Here is a 23,289-nt window from a genome sequence, read left to right on the forward strand (position 1 = left end):
TTAAATACTTTCCTTTAATTGTTATTTTAATGTTAAAGATTAATGGATTAGTGAACCTCTTTTTCTGTTCTCTTTAACATTAAAAAATTCAGCAACTCAATGTGTTGGTTAAATTTGTATTGGTCATCATGCTTAGTTGCAGTTTGTACCTACTTTCTCCAAGTGAATTGGTTTACTTAAAATTTAAACTGATATCCGAGTTATGTGATTATGAAGGAATCTTACTGAATTTGTAAGAAAAAGAATATATGAAAAAACTACATGTAAAAGTGAGAAGCCTTTATTATGTAAGCAAATAGGAATTAAAATTTTTTGTATGTTAATTTCTTTCCTCCACCTTTAATAATGTGTTCTGTATTCATTTCTGCAAACATTTAAAGATTCTGTATGTGTTTTTTTAGATTTTGACATTTAAAGAAATTAATTGGCAGATGATCCGAATAGAAGCAGATGCTATCCAAAGTTCTCATCTTGAAATCATGAGTGCTCCAGTTCGACTAATAACTAACCAATCAAAAATTAGAGTCACACTTAAAAGAAGAGTAAGTCTGCAAGGTTATAACTGTTTTATTTTTATATTCTCTTTCCTCATTGTTAGTTACTGAAATAGTAGTGAGTTTAAAAATAAGCCTTCTGAGTGAAATATTGGCTTGTAGAAGTAAATCATAGTGTCCAAAACTGGAAGAGAGGGACCTTAATGATCTAGTGGAGCACTGACAGAACACAATTCAAACATTTTAAACTGGTTTGATGGAGAAATGGATTCATTTAGTGCTGGCACTAGGGTCTAAATTTCTACCAGATGTCAGTAAGTGTTGCTAAGTGAAAGGGGTGTGTCCATTACATGAGTGGTTTGACATCATGAGGGTAGTTAGAGAGGAGGCTAGGGTTGGAGGGCATGGGGGAAGCAGCGCTGATTTTGTAGACAGGGCCCTTGTCTTTGGGAATATGGCAAGTTTATAGCCCGTTGTGATTTAGGATTTGATTTGTTAAAGAAGATATGCTGATACGGTGCTCATTTAATCCATAATTAAGTGATAAAATAAAAAATGTGTTATTCTCTATTTGTGCAGTGCTGCCATCTTTGTCAGTAGCTTTTACATGCAGTTTTCCCACTCTAAAAGTTCAGATTGAATTCTGCTAGTAGTTTTTGGATTGCAAAAGGCAACAGAAATATATTAATAGAGCATAAAAATCCTCCAGTAGATTTCTGTTCTTGTTCATCATTGCATGGAAGTGACTGTGGATTCTTAAATTCTTTTTTTTTTTTTTTCAGCTAGGCAGTGGGGTTAAGTGACTTACCCAGGGTCACACAGCTGGTGTGTGTGTGTCTGAAGCCGGATTTGAACTCAGGTCTTCCTGAATCCAGGGCTGGTGCTCTATCCACTGCACCACCTTGCTGCCCCAGATTCTTAAATTCTTGACAAAATATGAACACTAACTGTTCTGGTCAGGTTGGCAATGCCTTGAGTATGGGTCCAGTCATGGATTTCATATCTGTTTTCTGAGGACCAGACTAAGCAAATTTTGGAGAGGCTTATCACCTCAATTTTAGCCATGGGATCATGGCATGGGAGTTCATGAAAATTCTCTGCTGAGACATAGCATAATTGCCCTTTGTGTAGGTGGAGGAAATACTAAAAGCAAGGAAATTTTAAATTCTTGATGTATTGAAGTATATCTAGACAAGATATTATCATAATATAACCATGTTGTTCATAGTACACTAACATCAGTGGATAGAGTGCCAGACCTGGAATCAGGAGGAACCGAGTTCAAATGTGGCCTCAAACACTTATTAGCTGTGTGACCCTGGACAAGTCACTTAACCCTCCTTGCCTTAGTTTTCTCATCTGTAAAATGAGCTGGAGAAGAAAATGGCAAACTATGCTAGTGTCTTTGCCAAGAAAACCCCAAGTGGGGTCACAGAGAGTTGGACACAACTGAAATGACTGAACAGCACACCAGCATTTATATGGTTTGAATGCTAAATGCTGTCTGTGTCTTTTACTTTGGAAGATACTTGATGATTTTTGAGAACTATATTAGAAGCTGGCATTTTCCTCCTTTTTTCAGTTTTTATTCTAGAAGGGATAATAAATACCTAAGGTGTCAGAGGAAACAGGGCTGTAGTTTTTTATGGAGAAAACATCTGCATTGAATGCCATGAAAAATTTCAAAATGCTTACATCAAGATTTGATTCCATAAACTGATTTTGTTCAACAGTTAAAGGACTGCAATGTCATAGCAACAAAGTTGGTGCTAATATTGGATGACCTGTTGTGGGTCCTAACCGATTCCCAGTTGAAGGCAATGGTGCAGTATGCAAAATCCCTTAGTGAAGCTATAGAAAAATCGACAGAACAGAGGAAGAGCATGGCTTCAGAGCCTACCCAGGTATGCTGCTCAATTCACAGGTCAATTGCCTTTTTGGGAAATAGTTTAAAAAGGAAAAAAAAAAAAGCAAAATGGTTAATTGACAAATAACAGACAAAATTTGCTCTTTGGTTAAGAAAAAAACATTATTTCTGTCAGTTTAGGAAAAGAAAAACAACTCAATACCTTTCTTTGATTATTTCATTCAGGGCCTTAGAATGGATGCAAATGGAGGAAATACAGAGCAATTGGAAGACACATTTGTTGCCTTCCAGAGCTTACTCTTATTCTTAGATGGGACAGACCCACTGTGTGGCAAACATCACTGTCTTAGGATAGGCACACACTGAATCAGGAGGGGCCCGTCGCCAAAGTCTTAGCCATAAATGATTGGATTTTTGTGGCCATAGTATGTAATGAAGACACAGTCCAAGAAGATTGGGATGGACGCCAGAAGAGAAGAAGCTGATAGGAGCCTCAGGTTCCCCAAAACAGTCTGCACCAGCTTTCTTTGTGTTTAATTTGTTTGGCTTTGGCTTTTAAAGAGAGGGAAAATTTGGCCTCCATTTTGGTTATCTCTTAGGTAACTATTGAAGTAGAATTTAAGCTCTTTGAGAGCAGAGCTTTTTCTGTCTTCAGATCCTTATCACCTAGCACTTTGTTTGGCTTTCACATATGAACTGTCTAATGTTTGAATTGAATTAAAATATGCAGTTCTGTGATTCATACTTAGTCAGGTCCTACCACTGTTCACCCTCTTAAATGAATATTTTGAAGCCAGCAGAGGTACATTTATTTCTATAAATACTCAGTTGTCGTTCTTGCCATTTGATACAGGCCCTTTCCTGGCATCCAGCTAGATGTTGCAGATGACAAAATCCAGAAAGATCTCAGTTTCCTTGTAGGGAGAGAAAAAGCTTCCACTGTACCAAGCAACATCCTCATGGGCCCAAGGACTTTATTCACTGCTAAAAGTCACTCTGACCATGTTTGAACAACAGTTTCAGACAGAGTTAATTTTTTTGGGGGGAGAGGGGCATTTTTTTTTAAGATGTACTCTGATTTTCAATAACCTGACTACTGCAGATATTTAAATTTCCTGGTAAATGAAGTTTTAAGTATTACCTCGGAACCGTGCTTTGATTCTTCAACTGATCTATAATCCCTTTTCTGTGAAGATAGTAATGCCTGCATCCTTCCTCACTTTGTGCAGTCCTTGTTCTCACTGTCCCACAAATCTTCTGTAAAGGACTGGCAGTCATGGTGATGCACTCTAATCTTTTCAGAGCTCTACTCCAGCTCCAAGTTCTCAGCAGGTGAAGACACCTCAAACATCAGCTGTGCCTGACCTCAATGATACCATTGCAAAACTCTTCAGTGATTTTGATGTTAAAGAAACCTCCCATCATTTAGTAATTTCTCACCTAGATCTGCACATATGTGATGACATTCATGCTAAAGAAAAAGGTAATAAGGCTGGCACATTTGAGGCCATTTTAGATGATTCTCTCATGGATTACAGAATCAGATCGACTCTTATGCTCTGTTTTAGAACTTTGGTGACAGCGATGATGCAGATGGCTTTGTTATGTTTTACTAAGCCTGCCTTTAGCTGTTAGGTAAAAAGATTGGTGAATGAGTCTGACTGAGATGCTGACACTGATTAAGGGTTAAGGCAGTGTTGCGGCCCGATCCATACATCTGTCTTTTGTGCTACTTTGGGCTTGTCTTTGTAAAGAAATTCAGTCTCTGGTACATTCCTAATGATGTCCAAATGGATTATTTGCAGATGCTTGAACAAATTCCCATCTCCCATTTGGGTTCTAGGACTTCCTCTGCTTTATCTTACTTACCTAGCCCAGTATTTGTCGGGTAGCATCCTTGATTAGCCTACTATTCCCCTATTTGACACTAGGCTTCAGAGATCCTGGGTAGCTCTTAGCAGTCAGTCTTGTGTCAGTCAGAGACCAGAAACAAGCTTCTCTGTGCCAGTGGTATACTCCAGCAGCCTACCTGCTGTGGAAAAGAATTCCCACCACTATCACTGTCTACACAAAATAGGCTGTCTGGGCAAAGCCAGCCACTTGGTTAGAACATGGTGTTTAAGGTTATGGCATCCCCCTTTGGGTCAATTAGCTTTGGATGACAGTGCTTCTTTTTTACATGCCCATGTGACCTCCCTCCCCCCACCTAAATTTTTTCTCAACACTGGTTAGATTTGCCAATGTTGTTCAGATAATTATGGTGTCTTTTGTGTTATCTTCTTTTTTTTTTTTTTTTTTTAAGGCAATTGGGGTAAAGTGACTTGCCCAGGGTCACACATCTAGTAAGTGTCAAGTGTTTGGTCTGAGGCCGGATTTGAGCTCGGGTCCTCCTGACTTCAGGGCCAGTGCTCTATCTGCTGCGCCACCTGGCTGCCCCTGTTATCTTTTTTGAAATAGACTTGTTTGCATTTTTTGAATTCTTAGCCTGAAATTTATTTTGTTTCTTCATGTACTTAAATGTAATTTGCTTTAATGAGGAGTATTAATCATATTTTGGGGCATCTAGGGCACACAGTGAATAGGTGTCAGGTCTGTCACAAGAAAGACTCATCTTTCCAAGTTCAAGTCCAGCCTCAGACACTACCTGTGTGATATTGGGCAAGTCACTCAGCCCAGTTTGCCTCAGTTTGCTCATCTGTAAAATGTACTGGGGAAAAAAATGGCAAACCACTCCAATATCTTTGCCAAGAAAACCCCAAATAGGATCACAAAGAATCGGACTTGACTAAAAAAAGACTGAGTAGCAACAAGTCATTATTAAATGCTTAGGCATGTTATTTTCTAAATAACAAAATAAGTCTGTGTTACACTTAACTGTTTGTTTTTTTGCAGAGTCTAATAGACGTATCACTGGAGGAGCAATGCAACTCTCTTTTAGTCACCTGACTGTAGATTATTATCCTTATCACAAAGCAGGTATGTAAAACAAAAACCCCAAGTGAGAGGCTGCTGAGTTAGATTATGTCTAATCTGCTTTACATATTAGGAGATTCTCTTTCCTTAAAATAATGTAAAATTTTCTCTTATAAAGGATCCTAGATTCTATAGATCTAGTGAAAAAAATGTTTTGGAGATGAGAATAGATCATTGAAGTATTAATTTTTCAGAAAGCTCCTGCACTATGATTTTTATTGGAATTTTTTTCTCAAAAGGATGTTCTTTTTTTTCCTGCCTCATTTTATATGGTGCTTGTTTTTTTTTTCTTTTCTTTTTTTTTTATCAGTACTTTTAGCCAAACAGTTGTTAACTTGTGGAAGACACTTATGGGATATTGAAGCTGGAGTCTATGCAAATTAGAAATAGTTTGCCTTCTATAATTAAAAATTTCCACTCAACTAAGATAATGCTGATTTAAAAGTAAATCAAACTGAATTAGCAGGCCTCAGGTAAGAGGTTTTGGTAACCTTTACAAAAATCACACAAGATAGAAACACTTCAGAACATCAGAAGCCCAACTAAGTGAATTTGATTTTATGTTGCTCTCTACATTGTAGGGGGAACATTTCTTTTCCCCTACGAGTACAAGACAAAAGAAAATGTAACTTTTTTTTTGTAGGAGATCTTTAAAAATGCATATGTGGTTTTTCTTTCCAATAGGTATATTTTATGACAGCTGGATTATTTAGACTTCTCATTCTCAGACCAGAATTTGACAGTATTGTAAATAAAATTCTGTTTTAGTAAGTTTTTTTTAACATATTGTTGAAATATTTGATGTCATATTAGAAAGTTAAATAGTCAGCATACCCCTTTCTTATCTTCCAGATTCTTAACATGTTTGAAAACTGTTTATAGTGTAATAGGGTAAAACTGATGATAGAGAGCATTGTTTCCATTTTCTTCACTCATTTTACAAGCTTTTGAAGCTTCTAAAGAAAGCTTCTAAAGAAAGTTTTGATATCCACTTATATCATTGTTATTGGTCTACTTCCTTATGTCCCCAAGTAGTAAAACTGTTTTTATTTTAACAGTTTTTAATACATTCCTCTTATCAGATGTATAATCTACTTGGGGAATTTGTCTTGACCAGAATTTGGCTATTTTAACTTGCCCTGGAGGATTGGGATCAAGTGACCCACTACAGTGAAATCCTCTTTGATAGAAGGGCTCTCCCATGCTGGTGTTGAACTCACTGTCAGGACTTCTCTCCCTAATTATAGAACTGAGATTCTGGCCAATGAAAGGTGCCTTCGTGGTTGACACCATCAAACAACTCAGCTTGGTATTGAGGATGAGTCATTTGACATCCCACAGGAGTGGTTTCTTGACAAAACACCTGAGAAATAATTAGCTTCAAGCTGGTTCTGCCTATATAGGATCAGATTTTGCCCATTTTTAGATCTCTAAGAAACCAAAGTAGGGGGCAGGTGAATTAGAAAGAGAGTAGATTAAAAAAAATCTTTTGTTTTCATATCACCTACATTTTCCAATATAATAATAATATTAGCTAACATTTATATCGTGCTTGCTATATGCCAGGCACTGTGCCAAGTGCTTTACAAGTATTACCTCATTTGATTGTCATAACAACCTTGGGAGTCAAGGTGCTGTAATTATCCCCATTTTACAGATGAGGAAACTGAGGCAAGTAGCAGTTAAGTGATTTGCCCAGGATCAAACAGTTGGTAAGTGTCTAAGGCTGGATTTGAACCCAGACCTTACTGACTCCAGGCCTGGTGCTCTATCCACTGTGTCACCTTACTGCCTCTAATATATCTCTGCTTCTTCTCCATCCCAAAGAACTATCTCTTATGACTAAGAATAAAAAGAGAAAAAGAGTTCAGCAAAACTAAGGAACAGGTAAACCAAGCCTGCTATGATATACCCTGTCCCTGTCCATGGTGCTCCAGCCCTCCCAAGAAAGGAAGGGGGCTCGGTCCTCTTTGATTCTTTTTTGGAGCCCAGCTTTGTCACAGAAGCTGGTTCCATTTGTCTTGCTGTTATTGTTCTTTTACATTTTGTTGTTATTGTGTATATCCTGGTTCTACTTATTTCACTTTGTATCAGTTAAAAGGCAGTAGATTATTTGGGAAATTAAAGCATCCTTGTGACTCAGAGTAGGGCCTGGGCCTGAGATCTCATTGGTCCAGGGACCTCGTGGATGAAGACACTCCTTTGACTCTTTCTCTGGAGATTTGCCCAGAGCACTGAAGTTAAATGACTTTCCTGCAACCACCCAGCCAGAATATGTCAAAATTGGAACTTGAAGCCAGGTCTTGGAGACTTCAAGACCACCGCTTTGTCCACTACCATGTTGCTTCTCTATTTTTTGTAAAATCTTGCCTATTTAAAAGCTTGAACAAAGGAGAGGAAATTAACTTTATCTCTTGGTATTTGCAGGAGATAGCTGTAGTCACTGGATGTATTATAGCGATGCTACCAAGATCAAAAATGGATGGGCCAAAGAATTGTTGGACGAGTTCAGCTCCAATGTTGAAATGCTTAAACAGGTTGTGAAGGATCATAATGTCGATTCTCCTCCCAAATCCCCAACACATGCTCCCCCTCAGCATGTCCAAGCAGGTATGTTTCCTCTAACAACATCACAGGATTCCATTGTCATATGTGTAGTCACATTGACCTTTTATCTGTTCTCTTTACTTAATTTCTAAAGATCTGTACTCTAAAAATCTCAGGCTAGAGACTAAGGCACATAAAAAAATTAAACTTTAATGCATACAAAATCTCAGGTAGGATTTTTCAACATCTCTTGCAGTTCTGTGGAATCTTTTGAAGTAGGAAAGGTAAAGGATGTAGTCATAGCCCAAAGCCTTGGAAGACATTATCTTGGGCATTTTTGTGTGTGCAGGTTTCTTGTTTAAAAGAGGTGGGATCATTTTAACTCTAAATGTTTTCTACTGCAGACTTCTAATAGTTCTATTAATAGTAAAGGGCCATGCTATTGACTATGAAAATGCTTTTGCAATACATTTAAAAAAATTTTTTGTTTCTTATAGGGAAAGAATCGGTGCCGAAAGGGATTTCTAGAACTCCTTCTACATCATCTCAGCAATCAAAAGCTAAGCTGATGTCCAGTTCTGTGGTGGTTAGACTTGCAGATTTCAATATATACCAAGTAAGTTCTATGCCCTTTCAATGTCACTTATGAAAACTTTTAGTAGTTCTTAGGAGTAGCTCTGGGAAGCCAATGCTTATTTCATTTAAAATGAAGTGTTTTGGCTAGGTCTGCCTGATATGACTGAATTTAATTTAGGCTTAGGATAATTCTCTCCATTCATTTTGTCCTCACCACCTTATATATCATAGCTCTCTCAGATTATGGTTGATCATTGCATTGAGTCCTTGATTTTTTAGGATTATTTTTCTTGACAGTTTTGTACTTGTATGAAGTGTTCCCTGGTTTCTGCTTCACTTTACCCTTCCTCAATTCATGCAGATTTCCTAGGGTTCTCTCACAGTGTAGAATATCTCATTATATCCTTATATCACAATTTGTTCAGTCATTCATTCCCTAATGGAAGATCACCTTTTGTTTACATTTTTTTGCTATAAGATAGAGGGCTGCTGTGAATATTTTTTGTACATGTGGATCTTTTCCTTCATTTCTTTGATCTCTCTGCAGTATAGGCCTACTGGTGGTAATATTAGATCAGTGGATACACAATTTAGTGACCTTTGGGGCATAGCTCCTACTTGCTTTCCAGAATAGCTGAATCACTTCACAGCTTTCCCAACAGTGTGTTAATGTACCTCTCTTTACACAGGCCCCTCCAGCAACTCCCATCTTCCTTTTTTTTTTTTCAATTATTTTTGACCCTCTGATAGGTATACAGTAGAACCTCAGAGTTGTTTTAATTTTCATTTCTGCAATTATGAGTTATTTGGAGCATTATAGTTGGTTATTGGTAGCTTAGATTTCTTCCTTTGATAACTACTTTTTTATATCCTTTGACCATTTATCTGTGGGGAAATGACTTGTCCTTATATATTTAAATTAGTTTGTTTTGTATCTTGGATACAAATGTGGCAGAAATTTGCTGCAGAGGGTTGCCCCCCCCCCATTTTGACTCTTTCTCTTTTAATTTTATCTGCATTGATTTTGTTCCTGTAAAAAACCTTTCCATTTTTTCTAATGAAAATTTTCTGTTTTATCCGGTGTGATCTTTTCTATTAAGTAATGAACTCTTTTTCTTCCATAGTTGCTGAAGTTACTTCTTTCCTCTCTCCCTTAATTTGTTTATGATGTGATCTTTTATAGCGTGTATCCATTTAGAGCATATCTTAGTGTATATGGTGGGATATGTTGGTCTAAACCTTATCTCTGCTACTGCTTTCCAGTTTTTCTGGTGAATTTTTGTTGTATAATGAGTTTATATCCTCCTTGTTCAGGTCTTTAAGTTTAATAAACATTTTGATACTATATTCTGTTGCTTCTGTATGCTATGTGCCTAATTTGTTCCACTGATTGACTTTTATCTATCTATTTATTTATTTATTTTTTTGATGAGGCAATTGGGGTTAAGTGACTGCCCAGGGTCACACAGCTAGTAAGTGTCAAGTGTCTGAGGCGGGATTTGAACTCAGGTCTTCCTGATTCCAAGGCCAGAGCTCTATCCACTGCACCACCTAGCTGCCCCACCACTGATTGACTTATAAAATTTTTGATTTTTGTTGCTCTATATGGTTTGAGGTCTGTTATTTCTAGGCTTCCTTCCTTCCACCTCTTTTTCATATTTGCCTTGAAATGGCTATTCCTTTTCTTTTTTGTTGTTCATATGGGATGACTAAATGCCCCATGAAATGATGTTTCTTGTTGCCTCTGTGCACTCAATAAAACCATCTCTATCATTTCTTTTGTTTGCCTCCTCTAGAGAAACCGAGCTATTTAATTGCAGCTTTCTTCTTTCTTTTGGTTTTGTTTATAATAAAAAGGTCAAGACTAATAAAATTCAGTTCCTCTGGTAGCCTGTCTTCTTGTTTGTTATTAGTTAAGGCTCTCAATGTTTGGAGTATTAATGACCAAATTAAATTTTATAGATGGCCTGAACATCATGTGATTATTTGCATCCCCTCTTCCTTTTCTGATGATACTCTGTGGTCACTGCAGAAACAGAAAGGGAGGATTCACAAGATTAAGAGGCATTTTGTATTTCTCTTTTTTAGGTAGAATAGAGAGGGGAAAGCTTATATGGCAGTCTTTTTTTAAAATTTTTTTTATTAATTTTTTTTCATTTATCAATAATCACTTCCATATGCTTTTGAGTTTAAAATTTTTCTCCCCCTTCCTCCCCACCACCCTCCCCAAGATGGCGCACAATCTGATATAGGCTATACATTTACATTCATATTAAACATATTTTCACATTAGTGATGTTGTAAGTAGAAATTAAAATCAATAGGAGGAACCATCAGAAAGAGGAAACAAAACTCAACAGAAGAGAAAAAAAATAACAATTCGGCTTCCATAGTTCTTTCTATGGGTGTGGATAGCATTTTCCATCACAAGGCCTCTGGAGATGTCTTAGATCCTTGTATTGCTAGGAAGGGTTAAGTTTATCAATTTTAGTCATCACACAACGTGGCTGTTATTGTGTACAACATTATCTTGGTTCTGCTCACTTCACTCAGCATCAGTCCATATAAGTCTTTCCAGGTTTTTCTGAAGTCAGCCTGTTCATCATTTCTTATAGCACAATAGCATTCCATCACATTCATATACCTCAGCTTGCTCAGCCATTCCCCAATTGATGGGCATCCTCTCAATTTCCAGTTCTTTGCCACCACAAAAAGAGCTGCTATGAATATTTTTGTACATGTAGGTCCTTTTCCCATTTGTGTGATCTCTTTGGGATATAGCCCTAGAAGTATATGGCAGTCTTTATGCATGGATTTTTCTCTTTTACATGCCTATTGCTTAATCTTCATTTTTACGTATTATTCTCTTGGTAATTATTATATTTAATCTTCAGTGACTACAGTTGTCAGATAATAGGGTGAACGGTCAGTGTTACCTTGTCATTTCAGGATCATCTGAAATGTCTTTATAAAGATTAAGTGTACAGTTAAATCATGATTCCTTTTGACACTTTTCCCTTAGATTTTGAGAAAAACAAAATCCTTCTTTAAAATCGTGAATAGATCTTTTGAAAGTTGACTGCAGGGAGATTTTTTTTTTTAATCAAACACTTTGTTATTAAAGTACTTTGAGTTTACAGATTCCATTTGGAAAGTATTTTATTCTTGATGTCTAAAAATAGTATCATTTAATCAGTCTGGATTCTTTTGCAGGTCTCTACAGCAGACCAGTATCGATCTTCCCCCAAAACTATGATTTCTTGCAATAAAAAATCCCTCTATCTTCCACAAGAAATGTCAGCTGTTTATATAGAATTCACAGAATACTACTATCCAGATGGCAAGGATTTTCCCAGTAAGATATATTTTCTTCTATTTCACGACTTATTTGGCACATAGTTATTAAGCTTCTGACGTTTATCTGATGGAAATGTGAAAATTTGAAGTATCAAAATTGTATTTCCAGAATAAATTGAAAGCTTTAATTTCTCATTTGTAAAATCCAACCTGATTTTAGCTACTGAAAAAAAATTAGTAATTCAGGATGAATGTGGAATGTAACAAATAACAAATACTTTCAAACCAAAGAACACATTTATGGCAGGAAATTTTTATCGTAGCAATGCATTTGAAATAGTGAATATTAAGAGCTGATAATCTTTTTTTTTTAAGTCAAGCTTATTCTGTGAAGGCAATCTTAAGATTCAGAGTTGAGCTGCTAATTCATTGCCTGTATAGCTCTTTCAAGCTAAATATTCCAGAAGTGATGCTTTATAAGACTTGCTTTATTGGGGACATTCCCCCCCCCTCCCCAGTGTTGTAGTAGACAATATTAAAATGAAGAATTGGGAAAAACAGTTTATAGAAAACCGTTTGTATATTCTCTTCATCTATGAAAGATTTCTAGATAAGAATCATATCAGAAAGGAATGCTGTGATAAGAAGTTGGGGGGGGCAGTGTTCTCATCAATGACGTCGTGTGTCTCTCAGTGTCTTATTAATGCCTTGAGGATGGAGGATGACCCAGCTCTCCTAAAACACTGTACTTACTTCACTCAGATGTAAGGTGGTGTACTCAGGAGTACTCAGGGCGGCTAGGTGGTGTAGTGGTTAGAGCAGTTGACTTGAGTCAGGAAGACCTGAGATCAACCTCTGCCTTAAGCGCTGGACGTTATGTAGCCTTTCCAGGTCTCAGTGTCTTAATCCAAGAAATGGGGATAATAATAGTGAGGATCAAAGGAGATGACTACACAGAACACTGTGGCCGCCTGAGAGTGCTCTGTGAACCCTAGCTATTGTTGTGGACAAAAAGGATGACAGAGACTGCTGCTGCTTATTTTAGTTCATAAATGAACTTCTGCTGTACAGCTCTATTAGAACAAACATTTGTACTGGGAGAGGGCAGCTAGGTGGTGCCATAGTGGGTCGAGCGCCAGGCCTGGAGTCAGGAAGACTCTGCTCCCTGAGTTCAGATCTGGCCTGAGACACTTACTAGCTGGGGGACCCTGGGCAAGTCACTTCATCCTATATGCCTCAGTTTCCTCATCTGTAAAATAAGCTAGAAAAGGAAATGGCAAATCACTCCAGCATCTGTGCCAAGAAAACCCCAAATGGGGTTATGAAACATTAGGCACGACTGAACAGCAATTAAAAAATATACTAGGTGGGAGTGTGAATTTGGACAAATCAAAGCAGCACGGGAATTTACTTTAGGTAGATGTCCATTCCCAGCCCTTGATAGCTAGATCCTTGCTTCTCCCCCCCCCCACCCCGCCTACCAGCTCAAGCCTTTTGTAATCTAGTGCTTCATTGCCTTAATCATATTTCATTTATATGCTGTACACATTCTGTCTAGGAGTTTTCATGGACATTTCATCTGATCTTTACTATGACCTTTAGAAGTAGATAGGAAAAAGAGCTTTTGACAACTGAGGAAATAGAAACAGGGATTATGATCATATGCCTTGCCCAAGAGTACATAGGTGATGATTCAAAGAGCTGGAACTAGAACTCTTGTCTCCTCGCTTGTTCTTGGCTCTCTTTCCACTAATTCTATAAATGAATGCACAAGGAATTCATATCCCTTTTCATTTACCCCACTTTCTGTTTAAAAAGCCTTGAGCTTTGTGTCTGATGATTCCCATTAACTAAAACCAATTTTTTGTTAAATTTAGCATTCAGTTCAGTAAACATTTATTAAGTACATACCACACTCACAACCCTGTGGTAGGCAGTGAGTCTACAAAGATGAAAAATGAGATTATGATCTCGTTGATTGTAAGAGCCCTTTAGGAGGCGGGAATGAGGTACTTTCATAAATAACTTTTAAGAAAGAACAGATGATGATTGAATGCATAGGAAAAATGAGTGATCTGAGAGGTTCAATAAGGGAGACAGGGAGAGAGAGGAAGAGGGGAGAAAGGGGGAGAGAGAAATGGGGGAGAAAGAGAAATGGGGAGGGAGAGAGATGGGGGAAAGATAGGGTAGGAGAGATGTAGGGGGAGAGAGAAAGAGATAGGGAGGTAGAGAGAGAGAGAAGTGGGGGAATTGTGTATGTAGAGATGGGAATGAAAGCCTTGGGTGTGAATGAGGTAGCAAAGAAGAATACAGAAAGAGAAAAGGAGAGGGTTGAGGGCAGAGTTTTGAGGGATGACCACCTTAATGGGGTGAGAGTAAACAGAGAAATCAGCAAAGAATACCAAGAAAGGTAGGTAAGAGAGCAATGTCCAAAGTAGCTTTTTACTAGTGTCATAGTTTAGTGTTCATACTCATCCAAGCGGTCTTCAAAAAACATCCATGTGATTTTTACATTCACATCATTAGTGTAGAAGTAAACCATTTTTCAATATGAGAAACTTCTGGGTTTTGTGTACTTTGAAGTGAACCTACCTAGACTTTTATTTTTGGGAATTTCTCAGGAAAGACTCCTTAAAATACTATTCCTTCCCTGTAAATAATTTCATTTTCTAAATGTCATTTTAAATTAGCATGTGTCTGTGTGCCTGACAATATGGTCTCTGTGTTCAAAGAATTTACCCTCTGGTTGTGCAGATAAGACAAAGCTTAGACCACATTAATCAATGAACAGATGCAGTAATGCTATGTAGATTTGTCAAGGGCTTGTGTGCAGGGCAGAGGAATGTGAAGATAAAGAAAACCCCAGAGAGGAACCTTCAAGAAGGTTATGGTGCAGTAGGTGATAACGAGAGAGAAGCACCTTCACCATAATAGATATGAAGTTTGGTTAGTAGATGGCAAGGTTGTGAGTGTAGTGCTGGAAGAGGTTGTCCCCTGTGGGGCAGTCGGGGAGGCTTTTGGAAAGAACAGTACTTGAGCTGTTCCAGGCATGTCCCAGGTGGCATGAGGAAATGCGAGAGAGAAGGGGCAGGACAAATTTAGGGAATGGTGATGATCTATGTAGCTGCAATACAGAAAGCATAGAAGGGACTTAGTGTTAGATAAAGCTGAAAAGGTAAGTTGCAGTCAGATTAGGGAAGGCCTTTCCATTTGCATCCATAAGATGGACAGTGAATAGCTTTTGAAATTTTCTGAGGGAGATAGTGTTGAAATCCTAGTAGTCCTTCAAGAAGATGACACAAGTAATGGTCTGTACAATAAACTGGAGCAGAAACATAAGGAGGGAGACCAGTGAAGAGGGTGTTGTAGTTGTCCAAGCAAGAGGCGAGGGGTGTTCAAAATGGGGGATCCGCTGGGAACGGAAAGAAGGGAATGGATGCTGGAGACAGGCAAATAAGAGATCTCCTTCTAGGTCGATGTTTGTTCATTAATGTTAACCTCCAAGCTAATTTGGAGAGGGCGGATTCCGCTGAGAAGTGCAATCATAAGCTCGATCGCAAATAGTTGAAAAGTGAGTGAAAGGAGATGGAGGCAGTCAGTTTAGACAGCTTTTTTTGGAAGTTTGGTGGAGAAAGGGAAGAGTGGTCTTGGATGATAGTTTGAGGATCTGGTGAGGGATTTTTGAGGGTAATTTCCTAGCTAGTGATTAGTGATTTGGGAGTAGAACCCAAGTCTCATGAAACAGGCAGTGTCCAAAATAAATAGTATATGATGAGGTGCTGAATTTTGTGGTATATTAAAGTCATGTAGGGTTTCCCTAAGGGCTGAAGTAGTCGAGAGTTTTCACTGAAAAGATGGTCCTTGAACTGGACCTTATCAAAAGGGTATGGGGTGACTAGAACGGAAGAAGCTGAGAGGAGGATGTGAAGATGGAGGTGTGGGAACGAGCACGGTAGATTATTCATGGGGCATTGAAGAGAGTAGCCTAATTAGGAAGATGCTTGAAGAGTTTGGCAAAATAAGGCCACCCAGAGAGAATGGGGCCAGAGGGACAAACATGGCGCAGTGGAACTGCGGACATCATTCTGCCCCTTTCTCACCTTGTGACCTTGGTTACTTACAGTGCTTCTTAAACTTTTTCCACTCGTGACCCCAGTCAGCACTTCTTAAACTGTGGGTCACAACCCCATTTGGGGTCGCATTAACGAATACTTGATTGATTGACTCATCCCTCCGAATTTTTGTCTCCTCATCTGTAAAATGTGATTACGTCTGTCCTTTCTACCTCACAGGATATTTGTGAGGGTCAAGTGAGATCGTGTATGCAAGTTAATGGTAAAGCACTCTGGGAATGTTGGGTGGAGGCAGTATTATGGGGGCTGAGAAACTTAGGCATCAGAGAAGAATGAAATGATGAAAGCAACGTTTGAGGAAGACTACTCTGACAACACAGATTTAATAGGTGCGGTTAATCAGCAGGTATGTTGGACGAATTAAGGTAGGAAAGATTGAGAGTAAGGAGGCCAGCCTGGAGCTTGCAGTAATCCAGGCATGAGATTACAGACGTAATTAGGATGTGGGCTAGAAGGATGTCAGTAGGTAGACTTTCAAGTTTGCTTAAAAATACCTCATGCTAAATTAAAGCTTTCTCTTCAGTTTGGGTAACAATATTTGTCATGTTCAGAATTAAGGACAACTAAGTGGATGTTGTTTAAGGCATTCATTAAGCCATTTTCACTAAGAAACAGTGTTCAGAAATGTCTGGAAACCTTCAGAAAATTAGGATCCACTTTAAGATGAACATTCTTTGCCTCCAAAGCCATTCTGCTCATCTTGATTTAATGAAGCATAATAAACCTTTACATTCCACCATCTTTTTTGATGCACATTTGTATTTGCTGAGACCAAGGGTCACATCTGTGTTGATTTTGTCTTATATGTAGATTTTCTGTCCCTTTACCACTGGACAAAAAGCTCATCATCTCAGAGAACCACTGTGCTAGGGCGTATTGTACAGAGAGTTAGTTTTCTTGTATGTTGCCAGTCCTGGAGCTGTTTAGCTCTAGTGAGCATCATTAATGCTAGCCATGTGGAGGTCAGAGCAGGACCCTCAAAAGCCTTGTGGGCAGTGCACGAGATTGACTTACAAGGATTCCCAGGCATGATTGTTTTTAAGAAAGCTCCTATTCGCTCCTCATGAACTAGAACTGAGAAGGAGTGATCCTCTGCCTTTAAGCAGAGGGAAGTGCTGGGCATGGTAGAAATGAGCACGTGGTTCATGTTTCACTCCTTTGAAATGGGCACAGAAACATTATTTGAGAAGTGCTATGAAGAATTGTATTCACTGTGGATGCATCGCTTAGGAATTCTTTCTCATGTCCATTCTTGGCTTCGTCATTTGGAGTGGGTGGGTGAGATTCATCTCTTGAGCGTTCAGCTTCCAAGGAAGGAGAGAGAGTTGGGTGGAGAGGTTGACTTGAAGGCAGGAAGCCCCGAGTTCAGTCCCACCTCTGACACATTAGCAGTGGCTGTGTGACTGTGGACGGATCACTTCACCTCTTGGTGGCATAGGCAACTCTCTGGCTCAGAGATGCGAAGAAAGGACTAACCTGCTTTGGTAGAGGGAATTTCCTCAACTGGGAGTCACAGTCCCCGTCTCCACAGGGGGCGGTTGAAAGCAGCTTCCAGAGTATTCACTGGTGGGTTACTGAGCAGAGATGCCTTTCAAGTTTGCCGTTCTTGGCTGTTGCTGATAGTAATAGCTAGCAGTTATATAGTGCTTTCAGTTTGCATGTTATAGATGAGGAAAACTGATGGAGCATTTAGAGGTTAAATGACTTGTCCAAGGTTACACATCTAGTAAGTGTCTGAGACTGATTTGAACTCAAGGCTTACTGACTCCAAGGCCAGTGCTCCATCCACTGTGCCACCTTGCTGCCTTATTACCTCAGTGCTTGTATTTTCTGTTTTCAGTAAAGATTATTCATGCTTTAGAACTATAAATTTCACATTCGTGTTTATTTTTTTTCTGCCCAGTTCCATGTCCCAACCTTTATGTACAACTGAATGCACTACAATTTACTCTGGATGAGAGAAGTCTTCTCTGGTTAAATCAGTTTGTGTTGGATTTAAAACAAAGTCTCAATCAGTTCATGGCCATGTACAAGTTGAATGACAATTCAAAGTCTGATGAACACGTTGATATTCGAGTTGATGGATTAATGCTTAAGGTACTGTATGACCTCTGGTGAGAAGAAGACTGCAGGTATCCCTCTTGAAGTATGGTGCCCAGAACAACAATGAGGGCAAGGTCTGGTCTCCTCAACCTTCCTTGTTTGGGGGTTAGTGGAAAGATCTGGGGAACACAGAGATTTGAACCCTGACTCTGCTCCTAATTTAGTACCTTTGCAGCCTTTTGTAACAAATTCTAGAAGCTTCTGTTTCCTCTTCTGTAGAGTCAGAGACTGAGTTCTAGGCCTCTGAGGCCTTTTCCAGCTCTGAATCCCATGATCCTAGAACAAAGTTACTTTGCCATCACGAGTCAGGAAGAGATTCCGCATTTAGCATTATCATTTCCAGAATTTCAGTTGCCTTTGATGGTATGCATTTTCTTAGCTATGATGCTGATTTTCATTTAGTATCTTTATTTTTAACCTTTACATTTTCAGTCATGATAGAGAAATTGATTATTCATTTTATGGTTACCTCAGTCTCTTTGTTTCATTTTCTGACTTCCATTTCCTCATTTGGCTGTTGTTCCATTCAGAAGTGAGCAAGAAAGATGTGAAACCGTAATTGGTTTTATTGCTCACTAGATGTGATTTAAATATTCTGGCTGGAGGTGAGTTCTTAAGTTGAAGTTTTAAAATTAGCTCAAGGTTTCTTTTCTTCATGTCCAATTCCTGTGACTTAGGAAGAGATTTTAAAAATACACGTGTATGTATGTATGTGTATATGTATATATACACATGTACATGTATATACACATGCATATACACATGTATATGTATATACACATGTGTATATATATGTATATACACATGTATATGTATATACACATGTGTATATATACATATACACATACACACATATATATGTATGAAACCAAAAGTTCTGATTATAAGATTTGGCGGTTTGTCCCCTGAATATTATCATATTTGAACTGTTAAACTGTTAACAGCAGACACATTCTAGAAAGAGGACCCAAAGAAATGGTGTCATGTATTAAAGAGTGAGGAGATGGGGACTTCACAAAAATTCCTGTTTCTCTCATGTCAGAGAATATCAGTGTCTTAAATTTTGAGTCTGAAAGAAGCCTTAGGGATCATCTGTCTAGTCAAGGAGAAACAGGGCTTTCAAGATCATCTAATCCAACCTCCTTCTGTTACGGCCAACCTGAGGTTGGAATGACTTTTCTCTCCTGAAGGTTGCTAATGGCTATACTTGCCATCCTGCTGCAGTCAGTCCCTTGGTCATCAGAGTATATCACGCTTCCTTCCTCCAATACGTGATCAGCAAATTGATTATCATCCCAGGGATTAAGACTTTTGAACTTCTCATAAAGAAAATTCCATCTAGATGCTCAGTATTTGAAAGTTTTCAAAATGTTGTTTAAGATATTGATTCAATCTCGGGATCATAGGATTTAAAGTTAAAAGAGAACTTTGAGATAATATGTAATATAATATGATCTAAGTGTTATATAATGTGTAAACACACACTTGTGTGTGTATACATACACACACGATATGTATGAGAAAGAGAGGAGAGTCTACGTAACTGCCTTGTTTTACAGATGAGGAGCCTGAGGCCTATGGGGCTAATAAGGAGTGGACGTCGGAATCCATTCCAGGTCCTTTGACTACAGACCTCGTACTCTGTACCCTGTTGGTACTCTTGTCTTGTTGTGCACCTGTCTATTAAGGTTTTAGTGTATGAGCATTTACAAAGATGAGTATTAATAGAAATCAGCCTCTTGAGTTGAATGATTTACTTTTCCTCCTTTCTGTTTTCTAGTCTTTTTCCTGAGTCTATTTTCTAAGTCTTCAAAGTCTAAAACTTGGGTCAGAGAATTTTAAAAATCTGAATATATACACATCATAAAAAGGTTCCCAGCATCTGACTTTTTTTCATATTATATTTTCTTCATTCTGTCACATATCATCTATAAAAAAAAGTATGAAACACTACACAGTTCCAAAATTTATAATAAAATGTCCTTTGTGTTGTATAATATTATATAATGAACATAATAACAATAGCTAACATTTATATAGTGTTTTAAAGTTTGCAGAAGGCTTTACAAATGTTAACTTATCCTCAAAACAACCCTGCGTGGAAGTTGTTATTATTATCCCCATTTTACAGATGAGGAAACTTAAGCAGACAGAGGTAAGGTGATTTGCCCAGGGTCACACAGGTGGGAAGAGCCTGAGGTAGGATTTGAACTCTGGGCTTCCTGACTCCAGGCCGAGCACTCTGTGCACTGTCACGCCATCTAGCTGTCTCTCATAAGCAATGTGACCAAATTAACAATTTATGTTCAAATAGTAAAGCATTTAACTGATTTTTCATGTGAAACTTGCAGGAAAATTCCTTTTGAGCTAAGTCTTGGCTTTGATAAATGAAAATAAATTTAGGTACTTATAACTTTGACTAGATAAAATGTTTTTTTTTTCTTCTAGCTTGTCATTCCTTCTGAAAAGAAATCAGAATGCCATCAAGATCAACCACGTGCAGTTTCTGTTCAGAGTTCTGAAATGATTGCCACAAATACAAGGCATTCTCCAAACTGCAGGCATTCTGATTTAGAAGCTTTGTTCCAGGACTTCAAAGATTGTAGTTTTTTCAGTAAAACGTATACCAGCTTTCCCAAATCTTGCGATAATTTTGATCTCCTACATCCAATCTTCCAGAGACATGCTCATGAACAGGATACCAAGATGCACGATGTTTATAAAGGCTATGTTACTCCCAAGTTAAATAAGCACACTCTTAAGACCTCAGCAGCCACTGATGTCTGGGCTGTGCACTTTGCCCAGTTCTGGGTAGACTACGAAGGCATGAGAAGTGGGAAGGGGAGGCCGGTGAACTTTGTCGACTCCTTTCCCCTTTCCCTCTGGATTTGCCAGCCCACTCGATTTGCAGAGTCCCAGAAAGAGCTCCAGTCTTGTAACCTGACACCTTTAAACATTTCAAAAAGTGAATCTAGCGATTTGGCCAGTCGCCTAAAGCGCAAGAAGCTCCTCAAGGAGTATTACAGCACCGAGTCTGCGCCCACGAGCGATGGTGCTCAAGGCGTGCCTCCGTCCGAGGCTTTGGTGGCTCCCCTCTCTGCCGCGGCTTCCCCAAATGCTGACCTTCACGTCTTGGTTCACATTCAGAAACACGTCAGTATGCAGATCAATCACTACCAGTATCTGTTCCTGCTTTTCCTCCATGAGTCGCTTGTTCTGCTTTCTGAGAACTTAAGGAAAGATGTGGAAGCAGTGACAGGCAAACCTGCCACAGAGGCATCCGTCTGTGTGGGCATTTTGCTGAAAAGTGCAGAAGTTGCTCTGCTGCTCCACCCGTTAGATCAAGCCCATTCATTTAAGTCTCCCCTCTCTGAAGGCCAAGGCCCTGAGGTCCCTGAAGATTCACCTGTGGACGCTGGAGACACTCTGAAATCCAAAAGGAAATCTGTTCCTGGTGCAGTGGATCCTGCCAGGGGTTCAGGTGTTAATTTGATGGCAGACAATAGGTCTATGAGTGTTGACCTTAGCCACGTGCCGTCCATGGATCCATGTCTTTTTAAGTCAGCCAGCGATACAAATCTGCAGAAAGGGATGTCATTTTTGGATTCATCAGATAAGAGCTTAGGCAAAATAACAGAAGATGAGAGTACTGGGCTATTTTGCAGAAGTGGGACGGAAGAAGTTTTTATGGAAATAAGGGACAAAAGTAGCTCGTCTTCCACAGATTCACCTTATGTCTTAGATGACAAAGAAGAGTCTAGAACTTTGTTAATTGATAAAGATGATGAACAGAATATGTTTCCAAATAGTTTAATGGATAAAGCAAATGGAACAACAGACTCTCTGATCCCAGAAACTGCTTTACTCTCTCAGGAACAAGAAATAAATAAAGATCAGGCATCTACAGTTAGAATGTTTACATCACAATCCTCTTTAAGGTAATTATTCACTGTTGAGTTCATTTTTTTTTTTTTAAATTAAGGAAAATATTTTCAGGATATAAATCTGTCGTTACTATAGATGATCAGTTAGCACTTGGATACTAAATATTTAAAGTAAATCTGCAAATATGAAGTTGCACGGTGAACTCTTTCAATATATAATGGTCAATACCAAAATGGAAATTAATTCTTAAAAGTGAAAGTTTGTGAATGAAAATCAGAAATGACTTTTCAGTGATAGTTTTGGAGTATTGGCATAGAAATGTATCTGATTTTTTTAAACTTTCTTTGGGAAAAAGTGTCAGAAGGATTTCCATTACTAAGGCAAGGAATAAGAATTTTAGTACTGTAGTTTTCATTTTAGTTTCCTTTTTTTTCAATTAGCAAGCATGCATTTTCTCTTTCCCCCACCTCCTCTTCTCCCCCCCATTGAAATATTTGCACCTTAACTTGGTGGATTCCTGGATTATGACTAAAATGTTTATTATGAATGTTTTTCCAGATATTTTTTGAATGTTCATTTTTTTCTTAAAATAGCTTATCACTAATACCTTAGGGTAGCATATATGTTTTTATTTTATTTAGTTAGAAGAAAATAATGTTATCATGGAATTGCCTTTCTCATACCAATTTCCTGATATTTTTACATGTTGAAAAAGTGGAAAGCCTAAGGAACGCTGCCCGCCCCCTCCACCTGCATTCTCTGTTTCTTATAAGAATATGAAGAGAAGTCCCTCCCAAGTCTCACTGGATGCCATTTCAATTGACAGCATGATGCTGGAAGAACAACTTTTAGAGAATGATAGCCATATATTTTTGGAAAAAGGTAAGAGCCCCTGTCTTAAGCATTGGAGTGAGCCTTGTTTTTAGTAAGCAAATTCCTTTAAAGCACTTGGGAGCCATCTATCCATTGCTTTTCCAGCCTGGATTACATTTTGTGGTTATTCCTCCAAGGGAAGGGGAAAGAGCTGTGAACATCTAAAACAACTGCACAGAGCTCATGCTTTATAATGTAGCACAAAGGAGAGAGATGATTAGACGAGGTTAAAGAGAGATTTATAAAAGTCATTTACACACCATTGAGGAAATGCGATCATCTTTGTTACTAAAGTAAAAAAAAATCTTTGATACAATTTCATGTTCCTTGCAGTGGCATTCTAAATATTGAGTTTCATTATCTTGTTTTCCTTGTAGAAAATACTATGTTAACATATAATTTTTTTAAAAAATCTGATAGTGAATATAGTGAGGCAGATATAGAGGAATAGCTGTCTGATTTTGGTGTTTGACCTCCCTGTGCCTCAATTTTTTCATCCATGATTTGGAAACAGTATTTCCTATTTTACTTCTTGGGGTTA

General features: G+C 38.4%; 1 protein-coding gene across 3 annotated transcripts in view; it reads left to right on the forward strand.

The window, feature by feature from the left end:
* The window catches only part of UHRF1BP1L (UHRF1 binding protein 1 like), a 75,305-nt gene that overhangs the window by 38,234 nt on the left and 13,782 nt on the right, over window positions 1-23,289 (forward strand). For all 3 annotated transcript variants that reach the window (XM_027855819.1, XM_027855821.1, XM_027855820.1), the window contains exons 6-15: window positions 402-542; window positions 2,228-2,398; window positions 3,664-3,844; window positions 5,254-5,337; window positions 7,762-7,944; window positions 8,379-8,497; window positions 11,671-11,812; window positions 17,791-17,984; window positions 20,439-21,928; window positions 22,591-22,757. In XM_027855819.1, the coding sequence (XP_027711620.1) occupies window positions 402-542; window positions 2,228-2,398; window positions 3,664-3,844; window positions 5,254-5,337; window positions 7,762-7,944; window positions 8,379-8,497; window positions 11,671-11,812; window positions 17,791-17,984; window positions 20,439-21,928; window positions 22,591-22,757 (2,872 nt within the window). The remainder of the gene's footprint in view (window positions 1-401; window positions 543-2,227; window positions 2,399-3,663; window positions 3,845-5,253; window positions 5,338-7,761; window positions 7,945-8,378; window positions 8,498-11,670; window positions 11,813-17,790; window positions 17,985-20,438; window positions 21,929-22,590; window positions 22,758-23,289) is intronic.

The sequence above is a fragment of the Vombatus ursinus genome, unplaced genomic scaffold, assembly GCF_900497805.2.
Source record: "Vombatus ursinus unplaced genomic scaffold, bare-nosed wombat genome assembly UNPS02011334.1, whole genome shotgun sequence".
Classification (NCBI taxonomy): Eukaryota; Metazoa; Chordata; class Mammalia; order Diprotodontia; family Vombatidae; genus Vombatus; species Vombatus ursinus.